This window comes from Ailuropoda melanoleuca, chromosome 14, assembly GCF_002007445.2.
Source record: "Ailuropoda melanoleuca isolate Jingjing chromosome 14, ASM200744v2, whole genome shotgun sequence".
In the NCBI taxonomy this organism is placed as follows: domain Eukaryota; kingdom Metazoa; phylum Chordata; class Mammalia; order Carnivora; family Ursidae; genus Ailuropoda; species Ailuropoda melanoleuca.
In genome coordinates this window covers 3,323,357-3,337,521 of record NC_048231.1, presented here as the reverse complement: position 1 = coordinate 3,337,521, position 14,165 = coordinate 3,323,357, and the positions used below count along the sequence as shown (strand labels likewise).

Here is a 14,165-nt window from a genome sequence, read left to right as displayed (position 1 = left end):
AATGTTTATAGTAGTATTTTCTACAATAGCCAAATTATGGAAACAGCCCAAGTATCCATCAACTGATGAATGGATAAAGAAGATGTGGTACCTATATACAATGGAATATTACTCTGCCGTAAAAAGAATGAAATCTTGCCATTTGCAACGACATGGGTAGAGCTAGAGAGTATTATGTGAAGTGAAGAAAATCAGAGAAAGACAAATACCATATGAGTTCACTTATATGTGGAATTTAAGAAACAAATGAACAAAGGGGGGACAAAAGAGAGAGGGAGGTAAACCAAAAAACAGACTTAACTATAGAGAACAAACTGATGGCTTCCAGAGGGGAGCTAGGTGGGAGAATGTGTTAAATAGGTGGATTAAGGAGTCCACTTGTGAGGAGCACTGGGTAGTGAATGAAATCACTATATTGTACACTGAAACTGGTATTACACTGTATGTTAACTAACTGGAATCTAAATAAAAACTTAAAAAAAACCCTAGGTTCTGCAGTATAAATCAGGATGAGAAATAAAAAAGATATCACTGAGTTAGATAATTAAATCATCGGTGATCTTGGGAAGGGCAGTTTCTTTTCTTTTTTGAGGGGGAGAAGGATCTGTTTCTTTGGAATGGTGGGAGTAAAAGTTAAATCGAGGATTAAGAAATGAATAACTCAGGTAGTAAAGAGAAAGCATAGAGAGTTGAAAAGTCCGATGGAGTTAAGGAAATTTGAAAGGCAGAGAGTATTGAGGGAAACGGATAAGTTGGCATTTAACTTGCCTTTTATGCTTAACATATTAGACTTTTAACAGGTGACACTTAGAAAGTTTTTAGATATATTCTTGTTATATTGACATCATTTCTTTTAATTTTAACAGAAAAATGTACCATGGTTATATATGTCAGTATAAAGATGTTTTGAAGCAATACCAGTTAAAATACTCAGAAACACCCCTTTCACATGAATATTATGAGAAGAAAAGAGAACATGAAGAAATTCAAAATAGAGTGTTGGCATGTACTGAACAACTAAAGATGAACGAAACCATCTTTATGGAATTTCTAGGTATTGATATTTTTGTTATACATTGTTTAAATAATGGTATCTTTGTAATGAAAAGAATAATGAATCAGACAAAATATGATTTTGTTTTTCAGTGCCTGCTCCTTTTCCATCACTTACTAAATGGACATTACATATGTATCCACAAAGTATTTCTACCTAGAATTTTTATTAGATAAGTATTTTTTCTGTATTTTAATTGTTATTATGTTTCCCTGGTAAGAATCAAGTGGATTTGGGGTTTCTTGTTTGTTTAATTAAAAAAACTTAGAGGTTACTTTAAAGGTCATCTGGGATTAGTTTTCATATATGTGCATGTGGTGAGAAGCAGGCAATTTTAATGAGAATAAAGTGGTATATGTGTCTTACTTTAAGTGGTGTATCTTAACAACTAAACCAATGAAAGTCATCTTGCTCTGTCTTACCAAAGGAAGAGTTCCAGTTAAATCAGTTAATTATTACTTGTTAGGACGGAAGGTGGTGAGGAGGTGAGTCACAATTACCTACTCATCTATACAAATTCATTTGGTACTTACCTTGTGCCAGGCAATCCTCAAGAAGTTACAGAGTTTTTTGCAAGGAGCTCACAGTTTAGTAAGGGAAACAGACATGTAAACAAATAATTCTAATACAGTGCATTGCATTAGATGATTAAGTAGTTCTTAATTGGTCTAAGTCTCATCTGTTTGTCCAGGAGATCTTCCCTGATGGTGAACTTAGAACTTTAATCCTCTTCCAACCTCTACAATCCTTCATATGCTTTCCTATCAGATTATAACTCCACTGTTTGTACTAAGTCTTCTTTATCCCTGCATTCTACCTTGCTTCATTCTGCTTCATCCTTAATCATCCTTTTAACTCCTTTGCTGCTTGCTCTCTTCATGTTCAGGTTTTAGCTTATTCTGTTTTTAGTTGTTTATTTGCTGCCTGTCTGTGTTGTAACTTCTCAGTAGGAAGAGACAGAGGTTGGTTGATGCACGAGGTATAGCAGAAGTTTAGGAAGTTTGATGTAGAAAGGGATGAGATATAAGATAATGTGAGAAAAAAGAAGAGGTGATGGAGGTAGGGAAAATTGAAAATCAGGATTTAAATGTCTATATCTAAAAATTTTAATTGATACTTTTTATAACAGTATAGCATATAAATAATATTCATCTAAAATTTTATGTTCTACCATACATATTATATATTTTAAGGCAGAGTAGGATATATTCTGCCTTAAGTAGACAGATTTTCTCTGGAGTTCTTGTTTACTACCACTATTCTATTAATTTTAAGTTCTCCTGAATGTTTTGTAGAGTAACTTAAGAAATTGTAGTAGTTAAGAACGATGCAGGATGTCTGTTAACAGCTGAGAAATTCTGTACTTGAAATTGGGTATAAATCTATTTCAAGCAGAAAGCCCAGGTGGAAGATCTAGCTGTCTTCTGAGTCCTGCAGGCTGCACTGATGAACCTTACAGAGGAAGAAAAGGGAAATTGGGTGGATTTTTACTTACGTACCTAATTAATTAAGATTTTAAACAGATTTATTTATTTATTCTTGAGGGGGGGGAGGAGGGGCAGAGGGAGAGAGAGAATCCCAAACAGATGCTCTGCTGAGTGCAGAACCGTGCTGTGGGGCTTGATCCCATGGCCCTGAGACCATGACCTGAGCCAAAATCAAGAGTCAGACACCCAACTGACTGAGCCACCCAGGCACCCCATTTGGATTTATAAATGTTGACTTTGGAATAAATAAACAACGGAAATACAAAAAGTTAAATTTAGACCTAAATTGATTATGTATTATTAGTCATGCCAAATGACATTATGAACTTGGGTAAAAAAACAAAAGCAAAAAACCACTATGTGAAATATTTAAGTAAAAGAAAAAATTCTAACAAATATTTTAGATGAGAAGTTTTTAAGCTCAACATATAACATAGGTAAGCAATAAATTATCTTTGTCAGTTTGTCAAATGTCTATGTTAGTTTTACCTCTATTTTCAGATACTGTTATTAATATTGCTTATTGCTTTTATGTAACATTATAAATAATGTTACATAGTATTAACTATTTCCTATATGGTACATATATTATAAATGTAAATTTTACTTGACACAACATAGTTCCTTAACATAAAAGGGCTAATGTGAGATGTAAAACACAAGATATTCTTAAACATGCCAGCAATTATTCCAAAAGTTCATCTGAATTGAAGAAAGAAGTAGATGAAGTGGAAATAGAAATTAATTATTTAAACCAGGTATATATTTTCTAATATGTTTCTAATATATATTTAATATATAAGTATAATGCTGTGTTAGTTGACAGTCTTAGAAGAACTGTTTCTAAAGAGCCTAAATATGGAGAAAGACTTATGAAAATTTATTTCCCTCAGATTGCCTTTTGAAGCCAATATGTGTTTTAGGTACTGAACATATTAAGAGTTTTAGGGAATAGTTTCATTTTCTTTGGCAGCTGAAAATAGATGAGTAAAGAACAAGATATAGCTTAATAGCAGGAGTTTAAAGGCACTAAAAGGGCTACAACGGTGTTGTCAAAAAAGAGAACAAGACAGTAAATGGTTTAAAGAATTTAATCTTGAAAATGTATGGCTGTAATCTTTATAGAACTAGGCTAGAACTAGTTTAGCCTTTAAGATTGATGGTGCATGATATTTTCTTGAATACATGTTTACTGTCCTCTATTGAAATGGTTTTCATTGACTGAGAACCCATCAAAGTCATTTCCAAATTCTGAGAAAAAAGTTGAACAGCTAATTTTCTGAATTTTTTGAAAATTGTGTTAAAGAAGATATATTTACCATTCATAGTTATAAGGTTCCAAATAACAATAAAATCATTATAATAATAAGAACAAAGCATATGCTACTTCCTTTAAAATATATGGTAACTATGTCTATATAAGGGAATTGATATCTACTTTGCTTCTGACTTTTTTAAAAAAGAAGATGGAAGTTCATTGAATCTAGGTTTGCTAATGGAGTTGTAAGGAAAAATTAAGAGTTTGATCTATTGTTAATTTTGACCTTGTTTTAGCAACAACATAAAAACATAAATCCTGTGATTATATAGAAAAAATCATATTCATTAGTTAAAATGAAGCATATGTTCCTTAATGCTTTGCAGATAATTATTTTGTTTTGCTTCGTCATTTTTCTTTTTAGCAGATTGCAAGACTCCGTGAAACTAAGAATCTTGCAGAAACTCTGGAAGAAAAAAATAAAAATATAGAAAAGATAAAGGAATTGAAAGAAAGGCATAGGTAAACTTTATTTTTTATAAAGATTTTATTTATTCATTCATTCATTCATTTAGAGAGAGCACACACAAGTGGGGGGAGGGCCAAAGGGAAAAGGAGAGAGTCTCAAGCAGACTCCGCGTTGAACATGGAGCCGAACCTGTGGCTTGATCTCACAATTCTGAGATCATGACCTGAACCAAGATCAAGAGTTGGATGGTGAACAGACTGAGCCACTCAGGCACCCCCAGTAAACTTTAAAATGGGGTTTTTTTGAATAGTTATTTTGCATCTAAGCATTTGATTTCTATATTCTATATTCTATCCCAAACCACTAATATTCACATATTCACATATATATCTATATATATTTTTGTGCAGGTGATTTTCTGCTTTTTTCGTGAAAAATCTTAAATATTATAGATCAACATTCAAATATGTTTGTTATTTAGTAAGGCCAAGGATAATGTGTAGAGAGAAATAAGGTAGCAGTAGCACATTTGCTGTTTTATAACCTGTCATTGTACATTTCATCCAGTTTTCAAAGGTGGACAACCAATAGGAGTAAAACAGAGGAACAGTTGTGGGAACAACATTGTATTTACCTTTTTATCACCCCTGTCACCAGCTTGACCAGTTCTTCTTTTGCCACAGAGTGAAGATGAATCAAAATGCTGCTGAATCTGTGGCATCTTATATTTCCTTGTCTTTCATCCTAATGGTGATAAAATAGACATCAGTGGTGGAGGGATTAAAAAAAAGATTCATTTTGTCTGTTATTGTGTGACAGAAAAATAGGTGTATTACTGTTGCTATTTCTGATAAAATTTCTACTTTTTCTCTTCCTGCCTGTATCCTTTTAAATTCTTCTTAAATTGGTCTCCTTAGGCTCCATTGTTCTTGTCCTGATTTTTCAACACATTCCTCTCCCAAGTTAATATCTCAGATCACACTTCCTTGGATCTATTATTTCTCTGATTTCCCTCTTCCCACTTCTCAGAACCTTGATAATCTGTCTTTAATTCTGTGAGGAAATTGATTAGAATTTCACTTCATTGACAACTTTTTTTTAATTTTAAATTTTGTTTAATGTGATTTTTGACTTAAATATTTTTTTATCATATTATGTTAGTCACCAATACAGTACATCCCTGTATGTACTGTAAAGTTCCATGATTCGTTACTTGCGTATAACACCCAGTGCACCATGCAATACGTGCCCTCCTTAATACCCATCACCAGCCTATCCATTCCCCCTTCCCCCTCCCCTCTGAAGCCCTCAGTTTGTTTCCCAGAGTCCATAGTCTCTCATGGTTCATTCCCCCTTCTGTTTAACCCCCCCTTTCTTCTTCCCTTTCTTCTCCTACCGATCTCCCTACTTCTTATTATGTTCCATAAATGAGTGAAACCATATGATAATTCATCGACAACTTTTTAATACTGTAAAAATCCTCTATATTGAGAGGAACTTATGTAACTGTTTAGTCATTTTTACTCAATGTCTATTTTGATAGTTATTATAAATAACATCATTATTTAAATTATTTAACTATCAATAATTTAAATTATTTCTTTAATTTAGGAAAAATTCAATGAGTTTTTTTCTTCCAGTAAAAAACTTAGAAGGCATATTTACGATTGTAATATTGCTTTAGTGATTTCTGGATTCATACTAGCTGATTTGTCTCTGAATAATTATTTTTTAAGGTTGAAGTACTCTGAAATCTACAGCATTCTATTTGTGGATAAAGTTTTGGTTTAAATGTTTTTGACATGTTTAGAAATTCTTTTAAACTGATTATGTTCTAAAATGAAAGTGTGGTATACTGAGGAAGGTACTAAATCAGGAAAAGCGTGTTTTACTTGTGACACCAGTAGGTGATTTAATAATGTTGGGCAGATCTGTTAAATTTTCTGGAACTCACTTTTACTGTATGCAAAATTAGTTTAAACTATATAGTATATAAATATCTCTTCTAGCTTTAAAATACATTTTTTTACTTACTAAATATTTAATGTAATTCACCCTTTAGAACTTTTGAAAAAGATGAACAACCTGCGCTTACACTGGATAAAACCCCTCAAAACAGTCAATTATTTCTTCCATATGAATCTCAGAAATTAGTCGGACTACTGAAGATGCATTCTTCAGAACCAAGAGTTATAGGTACAGTATTTGTTAATTATTTAAAAACAGTTTTTGTTGCAAACACATAGAAGAAATAGAAGCAATTTTTATTATCATTTGGTGCAAGCAAGAACAGACAATACTAGAGACCAGTAGACTCAGGAAAGTACTGCTTAGATTCTTTCTCAGAGCAAACAAGAAATGCCTTCTATACCTAAGTTTTTTTCGTTGAGAGAGAAATCACTCACAAGATACTAAAAGGAGTGCTCTGGTCTGGTTGCACAGCTGTCAGAAGAGGATGAANTTTTATTGCAAACACATAGAAGAAATAGAAGCAATTTTTATTATCATTTGGTGCAAGCAAGAACAGACAATACTAGAGACCAGTAGACTCAGGAAAGTACTGCTTAGATTCTTTCTCAGAGCAAACAAGAAATGCCTTCTATACCTAAGTTTTTTTCGTTGAGAGAGAAATCACTCACAAGATACTAAAAGGAGTGCTCTGGTCTGGTTGCACAGCTGTCAGAAGAGGATGAATAATAATAAATTTTTCATTTGAGAAGTTGTGTTATCAGTATGTATAATTTAGTGGGTAGCTGACTTGTGTTAATGATATTCGTGACTAAGATATTTGAATCATGTTTCATTCAGTGGGTCTGCAGATTAGATTAACTACATTTTATTAGTTTATAACCCCATTAGCTGTTCTTTTTCTCCCAGTCTTCTTTGGTTCCTCATTATAAAGATGTGATTTTGTAAGCTGGTTTTCATTTTATATTCATGCTTATTGTAATAACTATAGTGAGGAATTAAAAGTTACGTAGGAATTTCACATTTCTGTATTTTAATTTAAATTAAATATTCATGTGACTTGATTTTTTAAATTACATGGTGAAGTTGAATGTTGGGCATAATATTTGATTCTATCTCTGGAATTAATTTGAAGTTGTACAATTTAATTACGCAGATAAAAAAGAAGAATGTTCTGTGAAGCAGGCAAAGCTTGCCAAGATTGACTTTAGACATAAAGAAAACAACATGCAGGTAGGCATTTCTTTTTTTAATAGTATAAATTAAATATTTGGTTGCATTAAATGAGATAGTGAATGTACTGCATTTAGAATATGGGTTCGTGTGTGTATATGTATATATGTGTTATAAATATATTAACTCAGCCATTACTACAACCTCAAGGTTTAAAAATCTTAAAAGAATTTCAGTATGGCAGCCTGAACATATGCTGTAGCCTTCTCACTCTTAAAAACAGAAAAGATATTTAAAAATACCAAGCCCTGGGGCACGTGGGTGTCTCAGTGGGTTAAGTGTCTGACTTTTGATTTTGGCTCAGGTCATGATCTCAGGGTTGTGAGACTGAGCCCTGCATTGGGCTCTGCACTGGATATGGAGCCTGCTTAAGATTCTCTCTCTCTTCCTCTCCCTCTGCCCTTCCCCCATGCTTGCATGTACATAACACTCTCTTTCTCTTTCTCTAAAAAAAAAACAAAAACAAAAAAAACCATACCCTGTACCCAGTAGACCAAAAACATATTTCTGAAGGAAGAAAACAGGGTTGGGTTGAAGAGGGAAATTGTGGCCCACGACTTGCATAGAATAATCTTGCAGAAAGTATAGGTGTGGGGATAATGAATAGGGTAATTGTCTGGGTTACTTCAGTGGGAGTTAGTTAGTTAACACCTGTTCATCTCATATCCCCTCTGCCTTTGGGCAGTCATCAGCAATGGGATGACTGTCTCCAGGTGGAAGCAGTAAGTATAGAAGCTTGGGTTCTCCATCGAAGGTACTCTAGAGGGTTCATGATGCTTATGAAAAACAAGGAACATACAACCCAGAAAGCTATCTTCTGATGTGGCACATCTCCATCTTCCCCTATTCTTCCTGAGAATAGTCCATAGGGAAATTCTCAGTGGAAAATATGATTGCCTTTCATTAATTCATAATTAATACATACAGATAGAGGTATAGTGGTGATCATAGTGATTAGTGACTTACTAATTCTAAATATGTATTAATTATAAAAATTAAAAAATCTGGTACTAAAATTTCAGATGTGATCAATATGGGATGAAGGTGGAAAGATAAATGAGGGAAACAAAAGTTTACCCAAGTTCTTTTTTTTGTTTGGGGATGGAGGTAGAGAAAAGAAATGAATACTGATTTTACTTATATACTGTTGGAAAAATGTGAATTCATGCATGTACATTAAACATGTAAGGGTAACCAACATAAATAAAATGCAGTATGTAAGTTTTAAAATAGTAGAAGAAAAAAGATGAAACAAAGAAAACTTAATCAGTCCAACAAAAGGCAGGAACGGGAGGGTGGATAAAATAGCTAGAACACATTATAAATAGAAAATAAATAAGGTGCCATGAATAGTTCCAAACAAATCAGTAATCAGAAATGTGACAAAGGTTCTTCCGTGAAATATCTATACAAATACAGCCATACATTTATTTTTTTATTCCAAGTTTTAAAATTCCAGTTAGTTAACATCCAATGTAATATTAGTTTCTTTCAGGTGTAGGATTTAGTGATTCATCACTTACATACAATACCCAGTGCTCATCACAGTAAGTGCCCTCCTTAATACCTATCACCCATTTAACACATTCCCCTGCCCACCTGCCCTCCAGCAATCCTCAGTTTGTTCTCTATAGTTAAGAGTCTGTTTTATGGTTTGCCTCTCTCCTTTTTCCCCCCAATGTTCATCTGTTTTGTTTCTTAAATTCCACATATGAATGAAATCATATGGTATTTATCTTTCTCTGACTATTTCACTTAGGATAATGCTCTCTAGCTCCATCTACATCATTGCAAATAGCAAGATTTCATTCTTTTTTATAGCTGAGTAATATTCCATTTGTGTGTGTGTGTGTGTGTGTGTGTGTACACGAATATCTATCTCCTTTATCCATTCATTAGTCGATGGACATTTGGGCTCTTTCCATTTGGCTATTGTTGATAATGCTTCTGTAAACAGAGAAGTGCATGTATATCCCTTCGAATTAGTATTTTTGTATTCTTTGGGTAATACCTGGTAGTGCAATTATTGGATCGTAGAGTAGTTCTAGTTTTAACTTTTTGAGGAACCTCTACACTGTTTTCCAGAGTAGTACAGCCATATACTTTTAAAACAGAGGGCTGAAACAATTTGACAAATGAGGGGTGAAGATAGAAGAAAATGGGAAATATATACCAGACAAATACAAACAAAAATCAGATGTAACAATACAGTATAAGAGTTCAATACAAAAAAGCATTAATAGGGATAAATATATTTCATATTTTTAAAAAGAATAACTCATCAAGTTCTAAGAACCATGATGTACCATATATAAAGTAAAAATTGATAGAATTCCAAGAAAGTATTGAATCCACAGTTTAAAAAGGATAGCTCTCTCAAAAAAAGTACTATCTTGAGTTTAGAGGTTGAGTTTGGCTACATGTGTAACAGTACAAAACCAAAGGAATGAAGTAATAGCATCTTAAACAAGATAACTATTTATTTTTCTCTTACCTGCCATGAAATTCAAAGTAAGTGACTCAGGTTCACTTATCAGGGCTGATAGCACCATTTCTACAGGGTCATTTCTGAGGCTCATCTATGCTTTTTTCCCCCTTATATTTGCAGTATTCGCCAAAATTGACCATTTACTGCAACTAAAAGAATATCTCAACCAGTTCTAAAAAGTTGTTCTCTTTATTTACCATTATATTTATAAAAAAAGAAGTTCAACAAAAAGATAAGCCCTCCTCTCAAAAAAGTATTTAGCAGAGGAAAAAGAAATTCACACACTTTCAAATTATTTGGGAGTTATAGAAGAAATCAAAATAAAACTTAAAAACTTTTTAGAAGAATACTATAAACCAAAACCTGTGGAATGTAGCCAAATTGGCTCTCAGAAATCTATATTTGAAAACAAGTATATTAGAAAATAAAGATTAAAATTAGCTGAATTCCAAGTATAAAAAGTTCAATTCAATATGAAAAAAGCTCAACTCAAAACAGGAAAATAACAATCCAAAGAAAGTAGGAATTAATAAAGAGAAAAGCAGAAATTAATGAAATTAGAAAGTTGGGTTAATCAGTGTAGCCAAAAGTTAATAACTTTTAAATATCAGTAAAATAAAATTTCAGCAAGTATAAAAAAAGATAAGCCCCCACCTCCCAACAGAAAAGAATAATAAGGGGAAAAAGTGCATATCATTGTACATAGGGAAGAAATGTTTTCAAGGTCCTGAGAGAATACCATGTCAGACTTTATATCAATAAATTTGAAAATTTAGGTGAGGGGGTTAATTCTCTAGGACAATATAAATTGTTAAATAGACTGAAAAAGAAAGACATGAGTAGATCAGTAAACTAGAAGAAATGGAAATGTAAGTGAAACTGAAATGTGTAAGCCAATCTCTGTTTTACTCTTTCCTCCCTTACTTGCCTCCCTTTTCCCTCTGTCACACACACACACACACACACACACACATACATACACACACCTACACCCCTTTCAAAACACCAGAGTCAGTTTTTCGGGTGAATTCTACTAAACCTTTAAGGACTAAATCAGAGTTTCTAAACTGTGACACCATTGACATTTTAGGCCAGATAATCCTTTTTTGTAGGGTCATCTTGTGACCTTCTAGGGGCCAATAGGACCTCACCCCAAAGAAAAGACAATAAAAAATGTCTCCAGACATTGTCAGATGTTCCCTGAGAGGCAAAATTGCCGGTTGAAGGGCAATCTTACTATTATTACTTATTATTAATAAGCAATTCTAGAGTATAGAAGAAGTTGGAAACTATCCAACAAATTATGCATGGCTAATTCATTAGGTAACAAGGACAAAGGTAGTGAAAGAAGAAATTATACATTAGTTTCAAGAATGAACATACATGCAGAAATCCAAATAAATTATTAACAAACCTAATTTGGCACTGTAACATTAAAAAAATAATATATTGTTACTAACACTTGGTTTTCCCAAGAATTACAATGATAGTTAGCATTAGAAAAGCTGTCAATCATATTGACACTACATCAACAGATTAATAAATAATTTTAAATAAAGATTTAGAATAGAAGATCTTTTTAAACAATGTAAGAGAAATTTATACTCTTGGATATCAAAATGTTTATCATAAAATTCCTTTTAAAATGTACATTTCAGTGGTTTTTAGAGTTTTCTAAAGGTAGTGTAACCATCACTACTGTCTTAATTCCAGAACATTTTCATCATCCCAGAACATTTTTTTTTAGAGTGGGAGAGAGAGCGAGCGAGCAGGGGCAGGAGGGTAGGGGCAGAGGCAGAGAGAGAGAAAGAATCTTAAGCAGGCTCCATGTCCAGCACAGAGCCCATTGTGGGGCTCAATATCACAACCCTGAGATGATGACCTGAGCCAAAATCAAGAGTCAGCCACTTAACCGACTGAGCCACCCAGGTGCCCCATCCAAGAACATTTTAAAACATTATCAAAATATAAAATTATAACAGTGTGGTGTAAGGAAAGACAAATTGATGAATGGACTACATCAAAATAAAAAATTTCTGTGTGACAAAAGACACCAACAAAGTTAAAGAAAATGACAGAATGGATAGGAGATTGGTATGCAGAATGTATAATACATAAATACATAATAATTACAAATTAATTTTTAAAATAGGCAAAAGATAAAACAGCTTACAGGAAAAGTGTCACAAAACATAAGGTGCTTGAGCTCAGAGGTACAGAGAAATGCATATTAAACCAACGAGCTATCTGGTTTCCCCTATCAGATTTGCATACACTACAACATTTGATAATATCTAGTAAAGTCAGCAATAGTGGGAATGTAATTTGGTGTAATTACTTTGGAAGGCTGGTTCATAGTATTTATTAAAAATAAAAATTCAAATATTCAGCAGTTTTAGTTCTTGGCATCTACTGTAAACAACTACTTGTACAAATACTTTTACCAGGGAGCCCATACAAAATGTGTATTGTTTAAAACATACATTTAAACAGTAACAACACTTACTCTTTAAGGGACAAGTGTTCTTTAAGGGGCAAGGTATTTTCTTATGCTCTACAAGCATAATAAGATTACAGAATAAAGACCAATGGCTGTTACAACAAAAATAAATGGGTTAAATTTTCCAATTAAAATAAAGATATTTTTATGTTGAGTCAAATAAGAAAAATCAGGAACTCTTCCAAAATGAGTGACTCATGGAGAATGAATGACTTGAAACAGGCAATACAAACATTAGTAAAGCAGTGGCTTAGATATTGATATTACATAAAATTTAAAGTTAAAAATGAAGAATTACCTTTTTTATACATATATAAAAAACAAAATCTCAGATTTTAATCTTTTGACCTGCTGTTTTGCTTTTTTTATGTTCAATTTAAGAGAATAGACTCAGAAGTCATTTGAAAAAAATGGTAAGATTGACTTGATTAGTCATAAATATGGGGTAAAATTTTTAAGTTTACCTCAAATGTAGACATATTACCAAGTATATTTGTTAAAAAATTTTTTAAAAAAATTTTATTTATTTATTTGACAGAGAGAGAGCCAGTGAGAGAGAGAACACAAGCAGGGGGAGTGGGAGAGGAAGAAGCAGGCTTCAAGTGGAGCAGGGAGCCCAATGTGGGGCTGGATCTCAGGACCCTGGGATCACGCTATGGGCCAAAGGCAGACACTTAACGACTGAGCCACCCAGGCGCCCCTGTATTTGTTATACTTGTCCAAAATACCAAATTCCTCAAGAGTCTTAAACTTTCCCAGTATTTGACTTAATATTTTATATGTACCGGTTTTGTTAATGTTTGTAGTTGTTGTTCATATTGACGATGATGAGGAGGAGAATGACAGTTTTCTTGGAGAACCTTCAGTAGCCATGGCAAGCAAAAAATTTTTGTTGTCTGTGTAGCCGGTTCTAATACTTAATTTCTTTTGTTCAGGTACTCAATGACTCTACTCTGAATAACCATTCAAAATGCTCAAATTCTGTGGCTATTAAAAGTTCACAAAATATGCATTTCAGGTAACTTTTAAAATATGAAAATGTTTTAATTTCTGAAATAATTTATCAACTCAGCAAATAATATAAAACATAATATTTTAAAATTTTATTTTATTATTTTATTTATTTAAAAATTTTATTTATTATATTTTAGGTTGTTAACCCCACAGAAACCATCAAATTGCAGTCAATGGTTTGAAAAAGAGGATACAGGTATTTGCTGTTTATATTTTTCCTAAGTGGGAGTAACAAATTGTATACAGTTTTTATACTATTCAAATACATTATTTAGATTGTTTGCATCTCTGGTTAACTGACCATGCATGCCTGGTTTTTAAAAACATTTTTCACTAAATATAAAATAGATCATTTCATTGTAAAAGATTTGGAAAACAGAGAAAAATACAAAAGAAACAAAGATACCATCACCAGATATAACTGACACCATCCATACTGGTATATATTCTTGTCCTTTTTTCCTATATATATGCGTGTTCTTTTATTTTTTCCTCCAAATTCGAAACACACTATACATCATTTTGTAACCTTTTCTTTCCATTTGATATACTGTTAGGGTATTTTTCTATGCCATTAAATAGATTTTATTTTTATTTATTTTTTTAGAAGATTTTGTTTATTTATTTGACAAAGAGAGAGACAGCCAGCGAGAGAGGGAACACAAGCAGGGGGAGTGGGAGAGGAAGAAACAGG

The 14,165-nt window shown here is 32.7% G+C and overlaps 1 protein-coding gene across 1 annotated transcript in view; it reads left to right on the top strand.

Moving 5' to 3' along the window:
• Positions 1-14,165, top strand: part of C14H14orf39 (chromosome 14 C14orf39 homolog) — a 60,701-nt gene that overhangs the window by 25,798 nt on the left and 20,738 nt on the right. The window contains exons 6-13 of the mRNA XM_019800051.2: positions 867-1,054; positions 1,147-1,189; positions 3,179-3,299; positions 4,224-4,321; positions 6,331-6,464; positions 7,393-7,469; positions 13,393-13,475; positions 13,609-13,667. Coding sequence (XP_019655610.2) covers positions 867-1,054; positions 1,147-1,189; positions 3,179-3,299; positions 4,224-4,321; positions 6,331-6,464; positions 7,393-7,469; positions 13,393-13,475; positions 13,609-13,667 — 803 coding nt within the window. The remainder of the gene's footprint in view (positions 1-866; positions 1,055-1,146; positions 1,190-3,178; positions 3,300-4,223; positions 4,322-6,330; positions 6,465-7,392; positions 7,470-13,392; positions 13,476-13,608; positions 13,668-14,165) is intronic.